The sequence below is a fragment of the Eucyclogobius newberryi genome, unplaced genomic scaffold, assembly GCF_026437365.1.
Source record: "Eucyclogobius newberryi isolate DKJ021-1_F unplaced genomic scaffold, fEucNew1.0.hap1 SCAF_247, whole genome shotgun sequence".
NCBI classification, from domain to species: Eukaryota; Metazoa; Chordata; class Actinopteri; order Gobiiformes; family Gobiidae; genus Eucyclogobius; species Eucyclogobius newberryi.
In genome coordinates this window covers 56617-69401 of record NW_027315887.1, presented here as the reverse complement: position 1 = coordinate 69401, position 12785 = coordinate 56617, and the positions used below count along the sequence as shown (strand labels likewise).

At 47.6% G+C, this 12785-nt stretch overlaps 1 protein-coding gene across 1 annotated transcript in view; it reads right to left on the bottom strand.

Moving 5' to 3' along the window:
* Nucleotides 1-12785, bottom strand: part of LOC140372538 (uncharacterized) — a 112890-nt gene that overhangs the window by 50010 nt on the left and 50095 nt on the right. Inside the window, 6 exon segments of the mRNA XM_072459670.1 lie at nt 4207-4305; nt 4372-4476; nt 5560-5670; nt 8511-8621; nt 9823-9933; nt 10536-10646. Coding sequence (XP_072315771.1) covers nt 4207-4305; nt 4372-4476; nt 5560-5670; nt 8511-8621; nt 9823-9933; nt 10536-10646 — 648 coding nt within the window.

Here is a 12785-nt window from a genome sequence, read left to right as displayed (position 1 = left end):
AAAGCATGATTACTAAGGTTAATAAAGCATGATTAAAAAGGTTAATAAAGCATGATTACTAAGGTTAATAAAGCATAATTACTAAGGTTAATAAAGCATGATTACTAAGGTTAATAAAGCATGATTAAAAAGGTTAATAAAGCATGATTATTAATGTTAATAAGCATGATTACTAAGGTTAATAAAGCATGTTTACTAAGGTTAATAAAGCATGATTACTAAGGTTAATAAAGCATGTTTACTAAGGTTAATAAAGCATAATTACTAAGGTTAATAAAGCATGTTTACTAAGGTTAATAAAGCATGTTTACTAAGGTTAATAAAGCATAATTACTAAGGTTAATAAAGCATATTTACTAAGGTTAATAAAGCATAATTACTAAGGTTAATAAAGCATGTTTACTAAGGTTAATAAAGCATGATTACTAAGGTTAATAAAGCATGTTTACTAAGGTTAATAAAGCATAATTACTAAGGTTAATAAAGCATGTTTACCAAGGTTAATAAAGCATGATTACCAAGATTAATAAAGCATGTTTACTAAGGTTAATAAAACACGATTACCAAGATTAATAAAGCATGTTTACTGAGGTTAATAAAGCATGATTACTAAGGTTAATAAAGCATGTTTACTAAGGTTAATAAAGCATAATTACTAAGGTTAATAAAGCATAATTACTAAGGTTAATAAAGCATATTTACTAAGGTTAATAAAGCATAATTACTAAGGTTAATAAAGCATGATTACTAAGGTTAATAAAGCATAATTACTAAGGTTAATAAAGCATGTTTACTAAGGTTAATAAAGCATGTTTACTAAGGTTAATAAAGCATGTTTACTAAGGTTAATAAAGCATGATTACTAAGGTTAATAAAGCATGTTTACTAAGGTTAATAAAGCATGTTTACCAAGGTTAATAAAGCATGATTACCAAGATTAATAAAGCATGTTTACTAAGGTTAATAAAACACGATTACCAAGATTAATAAAGCATGTTTACTGAGGTTAATAAAGCATGATTACTAAGGTTAATAAATGATGATTACTAAGGTTAATAAAGCATGATTACTAAGGTTAATAAAGCATGTTTACTAAGGTTAATAAAACACGATTACCAAGATTAATAAAGCATGTTTACTGAGGTTAATAAAGCATGATTACTAAGGTTAATAAAGCATGATTACTAAGGTTAATAAATGATGATTACTAAGGTTAATAAAGCATGATTACTAAGGTTAATAAATGATGATTACTAAGGTTAATAAAGCATGATTACTAAGGTTAATAAATGATGATTACTAAGGTTAATAAAGCATGATTACTAAGGTTAATAAATGATGATTACTAAGGTTAATAAAGCATGATTACTAAGGTTAATAAAGCATGATTACTAAGGTTAATAAATGATGATTACTAAGGTTAATAAAGCATGATTACTAAGGTTAATAAATGATGATTACTAAGGTTAATAAAGCATGATTACTAAGGTTAATAAATGATGATTACTAAGGTTAATAAAGCATGTTTACTGAGGTTAATAAAGCATGATTACTAAGGTTAATAAATGATGATTACTAAGGTTAATAAAGCATGATTACTAAGGTTAATAAAGCATGTTTACTAAGGTTAATAAAACACGATTACCAAGATTAATAAAGCATGTTTACTGAGGTTAATAAAGCATGATTACTAAGGTTAATAAAGCATGATTACTAAGGTTAATAAATGATGATTACTAAGGTTAATAAAGCATGATTACTAAGGTTAATAAATGATGATTACTAAGGTTAATAAAGCATGATTACTAAGGTTAATAAATGATGATTACTAAGGTTAATAAAGCATGATTACTAAGGTTAATAAATGATGATTACTAAGGTTAATAAAGCATGATTACTAAGGTTAATAAAGCATGATTACTAAGGTTAATAAATGATGATTACTAAGGTTAATAAAGCATGATTACTAAGGTTAATAAATGATGATTACTAAGGTTAATAAAGCATGATTACTAAGGTTAATAAAGCATGATTACTAAGGTTAATAAATGATGATTACTAAGGTTAATAAAGCATGATTACTAAGGTTAATAAATGATGATTACTAAGGTTAATAAAGCATGATTACTAAGGTTAATAAATGATGATTACTAAGGTTAATAAAGCATGATTACTAAGGTTAATAAAGCATGTTTACTAAGGTTAATAAAGCATGATTACCAAGATTAATAAAGCATGTTTACTGAGGTTAATAAAGCATGATTACTAAGGTTAATAAAGCATGATTACTAAGGTTAATAAATGATGATTACTAAGGTTAATAAAGCATGATTACTAAGGTTAATAAATGATGATTACTAAGGTTAATAAATGATGATTACTAAGGTTAATAAAGCATGATTACTAAGGTTAATAAATGATGATTACTAATATATTTACTACATTTTACAAAAACATTTAAATGATTCAAAAGCCAAAGTGACTACATGTTGTATTTCAAGATGACTCTGAGTGGTCACTAGGGCTGAGCTCAAATATCTAAATGGGGATATATCATGGTGACTTATTGGGACTTCGTGTATCGATACAGATATATGTATCGTGATACTTTTAAACAACATAAAGTCATTATAAACTGTTGAGTTCTGAACCTACAGCAGCATCAAAGCTGAATCTGAGGAGCTGGAAATGTGACCTAATCATAGAGTTTTGAGACAGGACAAGCTCTCAGCACAGGTGCTCCACAGGGCTGTGTACTTTCTCCTCTGCTCTTCTCCCTGTACACAAACTACTGCATCAAGACTCCTCAGGGCTGTGTACTTTCTCCTCTGCTCTTCTCCCTGTACACAAACTACTGCATTAAGACTCCTCAGGGATGTGTACTTTCTCCTCTGCTCTTCTCCCTGTACACAAACTACTGCATCAAGACTCCTCAGGGCTGTGTACTTTCTCCTCTGCTCTTCTCCCTGTACACAAACTACTGCATCAAGACTCCTCAGGGATGTGTACTTTCTCCTCTGCTCTTCTCCCTGTACACAAACTACTGCATCAAGACTCCTCAGGGCTGTGTACTTTCTCCTCTGCTCTTCTCCCTGTACACAAACTACTGCATCAAGACTCCTCAGGGCTGTGTACTTTCTCCTCTGCTCTTCTCCCTGTACACAAACTACTGCATCAAGACTCCTCAGGGCTGTGTACTTTCTCCTCTGCTCTTCTCCCTGTACACAAACTACTGCATCAAGACTCCTCAGGGCTGTGTACTTTCTCCTCTGCTCTTCTCCCTGTACACAAACTACTGCATCAGCACTCCTCAGGGCTGTGTACTTTCTCCTCTGCTCTTCTCCCTGTACACAATCTACTGCATCAAGACTCCTCAGGGCTGTGTACTTTCTCCTCTGCTCTTCTCCCTGTACACAAACTACTGCATCAAGACTCCTCAGGGCTGTGTACTTTCTCCTCTGCTCTTCTCCCTGTACACAAACTACTGCATCAAGACTCCTCAGGGCTGTGTACTTTCTCCTCTGCTCTTCTCCCTGTACACAAACTACTGCATCAAGACTCCTCAGGGCTGTGTACTTTCTCCTCTGCTCTTCTCCCTGTACACAAACTACTGCATCAAGACTCCTCAGGGCTGTGTACTTTCTCCTCTGCTCTTCTCCCTGTACACAAACTACTGCATCAGGACTCCTCAGGGCTGTGTACTTTCTCCTCTGCTCTTCTCCCTGTACACAATCTACTGCATCAAGACTCCTCAGGGCTGTGTACTTTCTCCTCTGCTCTTCTCCCTGTACACAAACTACTGCATCAAGACTCCTCAGGGCTGTGTACTTTCTCCTCTGCTCTTCTCCCTGTACACAAACTACTGCATCAAGACTCCTCAGGGCTGTGTACTTTCTCCTCTGCTCTTCTCCCTGTACACAAACTACTGCATCAAGACTCCTCAGGGCTGTGTACTTTCTCCTCTGCTCTTCTCCCTGTACACAATCTACTGCATCAAGACTCCTCAGGGCTGTGTACTTTCTCCTCTGCTCTTCTCCCTGTACACAAACTGCTGCACCTCCTCAAGTTTGCGGACGACAAGAGTATTTACTGAGGACGTGATGAAGTAGATTTGAGGATGTGTAATCATGCTGCACCTTCCTGTGTCCATCAGGTACATTTAGTTTGATTGATGGTGTTTCTAAAGCATGTGCTGTGAGTCTTTACCTGGCTGAAGAGCTGAGAGAGCGCTCGGACTCTCTCCGTGTCCGGGGTCCGAGGCAGAGACGAGTACAGCGCCCTCTGCCCCTGCTGCCGGTACTGCGCCTGCTCCAGGAGTGAGAGTCAGTGGAAACAGAAGGCGTGCCGTTTGTGCCGTTTGTGCCGTGGTACCTGGCTCTGGACGAGGGACATCTGCTTGGCCCGGAGCGTGTCCAGTGTCTGAGGCAGAGACGAGAAGAGAGAGCGGCCACGGCGGCGCCCCCTGCTGTACGCCACCTGCACAACCACAAACTTGTTACGCAGTATTTGTGACGGTGCAGGAGAACAGGGAAACATCTTCAATATAGAGGTATATATTTGTTTACTCAAATGTAATCATCATGTCAGGTTTACATATTTGAATTAGGCATTGTATGTGTTGAAATGTCTCATATTTAACTCTGCGTGTCTCTGTGGGAGGAGCATGTCTCTGTGGGAGGAGCGTGTCTCTGTGGGAGGAGCGTGTCTCTGTGGGAGGAGCGTGTCTCTGTGGGAGGAGCGTGTCTCTGTGTGATGAATACAATAATATACATTTGCTCTCATCTGGCTCTGGAGGACTCCCATGATGCTTTGCTCTCACCTGGCTCTGGAGGACTCCCATGATGCTTTGCTCTCATCTGGCTCTGGAGGACTCCCATGATGCTTTGCTCTCACCTGGCTCTGGAGGACTCCCATGATGCTTTGCTCTCACCTGGCTCTGGAGGACTCCCATGATGCTTTGCTCTCACCTGGCTCTGGAGGACTCCCATGATGCTTTGCTCTCACCTGGCTCTGGAGGACTCCCATGATGCTTTGCTCTCACCTGGCTCTGGAGGACTCCCATGATGCTTTGCTCTCACCTGGCTCTGGAGGACTCCCATGATGCTTTGCTCTCACCTGGCTCTGGAGGACTCCCATGATGCTTTGCTCTCACCTGGCTCTGGAGGACTCCCATGATGCTTTGCTCTCACCTGGCTCTGGAGGACTCCCATGATGCTTTGCTCTCACCTGGCTCTGGAGGACTCCCATGATGCTTTGCTCTCACCTGGCTCTGGAGGACTCCCATGATGCTTTGCTCTCACCTGGCTCTGGAGGACTCCCATGATGCTTTGCTCTCACCTGGCTCTGGAGGACTCCCATGATGCTTTGCTCTCATCTGGCTCTGGAGGACTCCCATGATGCTTTGCTCTCACCTGGCTCTGGAGGACTCCCATGATGCTTTGCTCTCACCTGGCTCTGGAGGACTCCCATGATGCTTTGCTCTCACCTGGCTCTGGAGGACTCCCATGATGCTTTGCTCTCACCTGGCTCTGGAGGACTCCCATGATGCTTTGCTCTCACCTGGCTCTGGAGGGTGGAGATCCTCTGGTAGAACTCAGTGTCTGTCGTCTGAGGGAGCTGAGAGTAGAAGCTCTGAGACAGAGACCTGCGTCCATCCTCACGGTATTTCACCTGAGAGAACAAACCAGCACTAAAGCAGGACTAAAGCAGGACTAAAGCAGGACTAAAGCAGGACTAAAGCAGGACTAAAGCAGGACTAAAGCAGGACTAAAGCAGGTCTAAAGCAGGACTAAAGCAGGACTAAAGCAGGACTAAAGCCGGTCTAAAGCAGGACTAAAGCAGGTCTAAAGCAGGACTAAAGCAGGTCTAAAGCAGGACTAAAGCAGGTCTAAAGCAGGACTAAAGCAGGTCTAAAGCAGGACTAAAGCAGGACTAAAGCAGGACTAAAGCAGGTCTAAAGCAGGACTAAAGCAGGACTAAAGCAGGACTAAAGCCGGTCTAAAGCAGGACTAAAGCAGGTCTAAAGCAGGTCTAAAGCAGGTCTAAAGCAGGTCTAAAGCAGGACTAAAGCAGGACTAAAGCAGGTCTAAAGCAGGTCTAAAGCAGGACTAAACCAGGACTAAAGCAGGTCTAAAGCAGGTCTAAAGCAGGACTAAAGCAGGACTAAAGCAGGTCTAAAGCAGGACTAAAGCAGGACTAAAGCAGGACTAAAGCAGGACTAAAGCAGGACTAAAGCAGGACTAAAGCAGGACTAAAGCAGGACTAAAGCAGGTCTAAAGCAGGACTAAAGCAGGACTAAAGCAGGACTAAAGCCGGTCTAAAGCAGGACTAAAGCAGGTCTAAAGCAGGACTAAAGCAGGTCTAAAGCAGGACTAAAGCAGGTCTAAAGCAGGACTAAAGCAGGTCTAAAGCAGGACTAAAGCAGGACTAAAGCAGGACTAAAGCAGGTCTAAAGCAGGACTAAAGCAGGACTAAAGCAGGACTAAAGCCGGTCTAAAGCAGGACTAAAGCAGGTCTAAAGCAGGTCTAAAGCAGGTCTAAAGCAGGTCTAAAGCAGGACTAAAGCAGGACTAAAGCAGGTCTAAAGCAGGTCTAAAGCAGGACTAAACCAGGACTAAAGCAGGTCTAAAGCAGGTCTAAAGCAGGACTAAAGCAGGACTAAAGCAGGTCTAAAGCAGGACTAAAGCAGGTCTAAAGCAGGACTAAAGCAGGACTAAAGCAGGTCTAAAGCAGGTCTAAAGCAGGTCTAAAGCAGGACTAAAGCAGGACTAAAGCAGGACTAAAGCAGGTCTAAAGCAGGACTAAAGCAGGACTAAAGCAGGACTAAAGCAGGTCTAAAGCAGGTCTAAAGCAGGACTAAAGCAGGTCTAAAGCAGGACTAAAGCAGGACTAAAGCAGGACTAAAGCAGGACTAAAGCAGGACTAAAGCAGGTCTAAAGCAGGACTAAAGCAGGACTAAAGCAGGACTAAAGCAGGTCTAAAGCAGGTCTAAAGCAGGTCTAAAGCAGGTCTAAAGCAGGACTAAAGCAGGACTAAAGCAGGTCTAAAGCAGGACTAAAGCAGGTCTAAAGCAGGTCTAAAGCAGGACTAAAGCAGGTCTAAAGCAGGTCTAAAGCAGGTCTAAAGCAGGACTAAAGCAGGACTAAAGCAGGACTAAAGCAGGTCTAAAGCAGGACTAAAGCAGGACTAAAGCAGGACTAAAGCGGGACTAAAGCAGGTCTAACAGGACTAAAACAGGTCTAAAGCAGGTCTAAAGCAGGTCTAAAGCAGGTCTAAAGCAGGTCTAAAGCAGGACTAAAGCAGGACTAAAGCAGGACTAAAGCAGGTCTAAAGCAGGACTAAAGCAGGTCTAAAGCAGGTCTAAAGCAGGTCTAAAGCAGGACTAAAGCAGGTCTAAAGCAGGACTAAAGCAGGTCTAACAGGACTAAAGCAGGTCTAAAGCAGGTCTAAAGCAGGTCTAAAGCAGGACTAAAGCAGGACTAAAGCAGGACTAAAGCAGGACTAAAGCAGGTCTAACAGGACTAAAACAGGTCTAAAGCAGGACTAAAGCAGGACTAAAGCAGGTCTAAAGCAGGACTAAAGCAGGACTAAAGCAGGTCTAAAGCAGGACTAAAACAGGTCTAAAGCAGGACTAAAGCAGGTCTAAAGCAGGACTAAAGCAGGTCTAAAGCAGGACTAAAGCAGGTCTAAAGCAGGTCTAAAGCAGGTCTAAAGCAGGACTAAAACAGGTCTAAAGCAGGACTAAAGCAGGACTAAAGCAGGACTAAATCAGGTCTAAAGCAGGTCTAAAGCAGGTCTAAAGCAGGACTAAAGCAGGTCTAACAGGACTAAAGAAGGACTAAAGCAGGACTAAAGCAGGACTAACAGGACTGAAGCAGGACTAACAGGACTAAAGAATGACTAAAGCAGGACTAAAGCAGGACTAACAGGACTAAAGAAGGACTAAAGCAGGACTAAAGCAGGACGAACAGGACTGAAGCAGGACTAACAGGACTAAAGAAGGACTAAAGCAGGACTAAAGCAGGACTAACAGGACTAAAGAAGGACTAAAGCAGGACTAAAGCAGGACTAACAGGACTGAAGCAGGACTAACAGGACTGAAGCAGGACTAACAGGACTAAAGCAGGACTAACAGGACTAAAGAAGGACTAAAGCAGGACTAAAGCAGGACTAACAGGACTGAAGCAGGACTAACAGGACTAAAGAAGGACTAAAGCAGGACTAAAGCAGGACTAAAGCAGGACTAAAGCAGGTCTAAAGCAGGACTAAAGCAGGTCTAAAGCAGGACTAAAGCAGGACTAACAGGACTGAAGCAGGACTAACAGGACTAAAGAAGGACTAAAGCAGGACTAAAGCAGGACTAAAGCAGGACTAAAGCAGGTCCAAACCAGGTCTAAACCAGGTCTAAACCAGGACTAAACCAGGACTAAACCAGGACTAAAGCAGGTCCAAACCAGGTCTAAACCAGGACTAAAGCAGGTCTAAACCAGGACTAAAGCTGGTCCCTGTACCTCGCTGTAGAGCTGTGTGAGCTCGCGCGCTTGCTGAGTGTCCAGAGTTTCCTGAAGCTGATGATAAACTGGACGAATCAGAGCCTTCTTCACCGAAGCCTGATACAGACGCTGTGGGAGACACAAGATTATACAAAAACAAGAGTAAATACAATAAAATACGGATATATAACACGACAAAATGCTCTACCACAGTCTGAACCAAGTTTAAACTAGTGTCGTTGAATTATTATTATTTTAATATTTGGAAGATGAGATGTGGGCCGCATTAAACCGCGTGGAGGGCCTGATTTGCCCCCCGGGCCTCATGTTGAATTGGAAGACGATTGTCAATATGACGTCCTTGTCACTCCTCTAATGGGAGGGGCCGATATGGGTTTGGTTTTTAGCCGATACAATATTCACTATTTGGTTTGGATATTTAGGTCTTTATTAGTTTATTTATTCATTCAAGTCTATGTTTCGTCTGCTTCTCCTGGACACGGGTGAAACACATGCAGAGTTTATACAACAAACGACAAAGATTCAACATTAAAATGATACAAAAGAGTTTAAGAAAGTAACAAATGAACTTCTCACTTAAAACAGCAATAAACAACAATAAGAATAGAATGTATTTAGCGGGGAAATAAAAACATTTGTGACATGACGACCTAAACCACATGCAAACACACAGCTGTAGGGGGCGCCCTATGCAAACACACAGCTGTAGGGGGCGCCCTATGCAAACACACAGCTGTAGGGGGCGCCCTATGCAAACACACAGCTGTAGGGGGCGCCCTATGCAAACACACAGCTGTAGGGGGCGCCCTATGCAAGCACACAGCTGTAGGGGGCGCCCTATGCAAACACACAGCTGTAGGGGGCGCCCTATGCAAACACACAGCTGTAGGGGGCGCCCTATGCAAACACACAGCTGTAGGGGGCGCCCTATGCAAACACACAGCTGTAGGGGGCGCCCTATGCAAACACACAGCTGTAGGGGGCGCTGCACATGCAAACACACAGCTGTAGGGGGCGCTGCACATGCAAACACTCAGCTGTAGGGGGCGCTGCACATGCAAACACACAGCTGTAGGGGGCGCTGCACATGCAAACACACAGCTGTAGGGGGCGCTGCACATGCAAACACACAGCTGTAGGGGGCGCTGCACATGCAAACACTCAGCTGTAGGGGGCGCTGCACATGCAAACACTCAGCTGTAGGGGGCGCTGCACATGCAAACACACAGCTGTAGGGGGCGCTGCACATGCAAACACTCAGCTGAAGGGGGCGCCCTATGCAAACACTCAGCTGTAGGGGGCGCTGCACCTGGTCGAAGATCTGCGCGGCGTGAGCGGCGTGTTCAGTCTCCAACGTCCGAGGCAAACGGTGGAACAGAGCGTCCGACCACTGCTGCCTAGCCACGCCCCTGGACCTGACCTGCAGCACAGAGGGAGGGCATCTGACACATCCTGACACAGAGGGGTTTGCAGGAGGCGGGGCCTGCATTACCTCACTCTTCAGGGGGAGGGGCCCTGCATTACCTCACTCTTCAGGGGGAGGGGCCCTGCATTACCTCACTCTGCAGGAGGCGGGGCCTGCATTACCTCACTCTGCAGGGGGAGGGGCCCTGCATTACCTCACTCTGCAGGAGGCGGGGCCTGCATTACCTCACTCTGCAGGAGGCGGGGCCTGCATTACCTCACTCTGTGGGAGGCGGGGCCTGCATTACCTCACTCTGCAGGAGGCGGGGCCTGCATTACCTCACTCTGCGGGAGGCGGGGCCTGCATTACCTCACTCTGCAGGAGGCGGGGCCTGCATTACCTCACTCTGCAGGAGGCGGGGCCTGCATTACCTCACTCTGCAGGAGGCGGGGCCTGCATTACCTCACTCTGCAGGAGGCGGGGCCTGCATTACCTCACTCTGCAGGAGGCGGGGCCTGCATTACCTCACTCTGCAGGAGGCGGGGCCTGCATTACCTCACTCTGCAGGAGGCGGGGCCTGCATTACCTCACTCTGCAGGAGGCGGGGCCTGCATTACCTCACTCTGCAGGGCGTCGGCCTCTTTGGCGTGTTGAGTCTCTAAAGTCTGAGGCAGCAGAGAAAACAGGTTCAGCCTCATCTCCTTCAGACTCTCCTCTTTGTACTTCACCTGAAACACAAACACAACTCTTTGTACGATGGTGCGGCGGGAGGACACGATGGTGGCGGGAGGACACGATGGTGGCGAGAGGACACGATGGTGCGGCGAGAGGACACGATGGTGCGGCGAGAGGACACAATGGTGGCGAGAGGACACGATGGTGCGGCGGGAGGACACGATGGTGGCGGGAGGACACGATGGTGGCGAGAGGACACGATGGTGGCGAGAGGACACGATGGTGCGGCGAGAGGACACGATGGTGGCGAGAGGACACGATGGTGGCGGGAGGACACGATGGTGGCGAGAGGACACGATGGTGCGGCGAGAGGACACGATGGTGCGGCGAGAGGACACGATGGTGCGGCGAGAGGACACGATGGTGCGGCGAGAGGACACGATGGTGCGGCGAGAGGACACGATGGTGCGGCGAGAGGACACGATGGTGCGGCGGGAGGACACGATGGTGGCGGGAGGACACGATGGTGGCGAGAGGACACGATGGTGGCGGGAGGACACGATGGTGGCGAGAGGACACGATGGTGCGGCGAGAGGACACGATGGTGGCGAGAGGACACGATGGTGCGGCGAGAGGACACGATGGTGGCGAGAGAGGACACGATGGTGGCGGGAGGACACGATGGTGGCGAGAGGACACGATGGTGCGGCGAGAGGACACGATGGTGCGGCGAGAGGACACGATGGTGCGGCGAGAGGACACGATGGTGCGGCGGGAGGACACGATGGTGGCGGGAGGACACGATGGTGGCGAGAGGACACGATGGTGGCGGGAGGACACGATGGTGGCGAGAGGACACGATGGTGCGGCGAGAGGACACGATGGTGGCGAGAGGACACGATGGTGCGGCGAGAGGACACGATGGTGGCGAGAGGACACGATGGTGGCGGGAGGACACGATGGTGGCGAGAGGACACGATGGTGCGGCGAGAGGACACGATGGTGCGGCGAGAGGACACGATGGTGGCGGGAGGACACGATGGTGGCGGGAGGACACGATGGTGCGGCGAGAGGACACGATGGTGCGGCGAGAGGACACGATGGTGCGGCGAGAGGACACGATGGTGCGGCGAGAGGACACGATGGTGCGGCGAGAGGACACGATGGTGCGGCGAGAGGACACGATGGTGCGGCGAGAGGACACAATAGTGGTGAGAGGACACGATGGTGCGGCGAGAGGACACGATGGTGGCGGGAGGACACGATGGTGCGGCGAGAGGACACGATGGTGGCGGGAGGACACGATGGTGGCGAGAGGACACGATGGTGCGGCGAGAGGACACAATGGTGGCGAGAGGACACGATGGTGCGGCGAGAGGACACGATGGTGGCGAGAGGACACGATGGTGGCGGGAGGACACGATGGTGGCGAGAGGACACGATGGTGCGGCGAGAGGACACGATGGTGGCGAGAGGACACGATGGTGCGGCGAGAGGACACGATGGTGGCGAGAGGACACGATGGTGCGGCGAGAGGACACGATGGTGGCGAGAGGACACGATGGTGGCGGGAGGACACGATGGTGCGGCGAGAGGACACGATGGTGCGGCGAGAGGACACGATGGTGCGACGAGAGGACACGATGGTGGCGAGAGGACACGATGGTGGCGGGAGGACACGATGGTGGCGAGAGGACACGATGGTGCGGCGAGAGGACACGATGGTGCGGCGAGAGGACACGATGGTGCGGCGAGAGGACACGATGGTGCGGCGAGAGGACACGATGGTGCGGCGAGAGGACACGATGGTGCAGCGAGAGGACACGATGGTGCGGCGAGAGGACACGATGGTGCGGCGAGAGGACACAATAGTGGTGAGAGGACACGATGGTGCGGCGAGAGGACACGATGGTGGCGAGAGGACACGATGGTGGCGAGAGGACACAATGGTGGCGAGAGGACACGATGGTGGCGAGAGGACACGATGGTGGCGAGAGGACACGATGGTGCGGCGAGAGGACACGATGGTGGCGAGAGGACACAATAGTGGTGAGAGGACACGATGGTGCGGCGAGAGGACACGATGGTGGCGAGAGGACACGATGGTGGCGGGAGGACACGATGGTGGCGAGAGGACACGATGGTGGCGAGAGGACACGATGGTGCGGCGAGAGGACACGATGGTGGCGAGA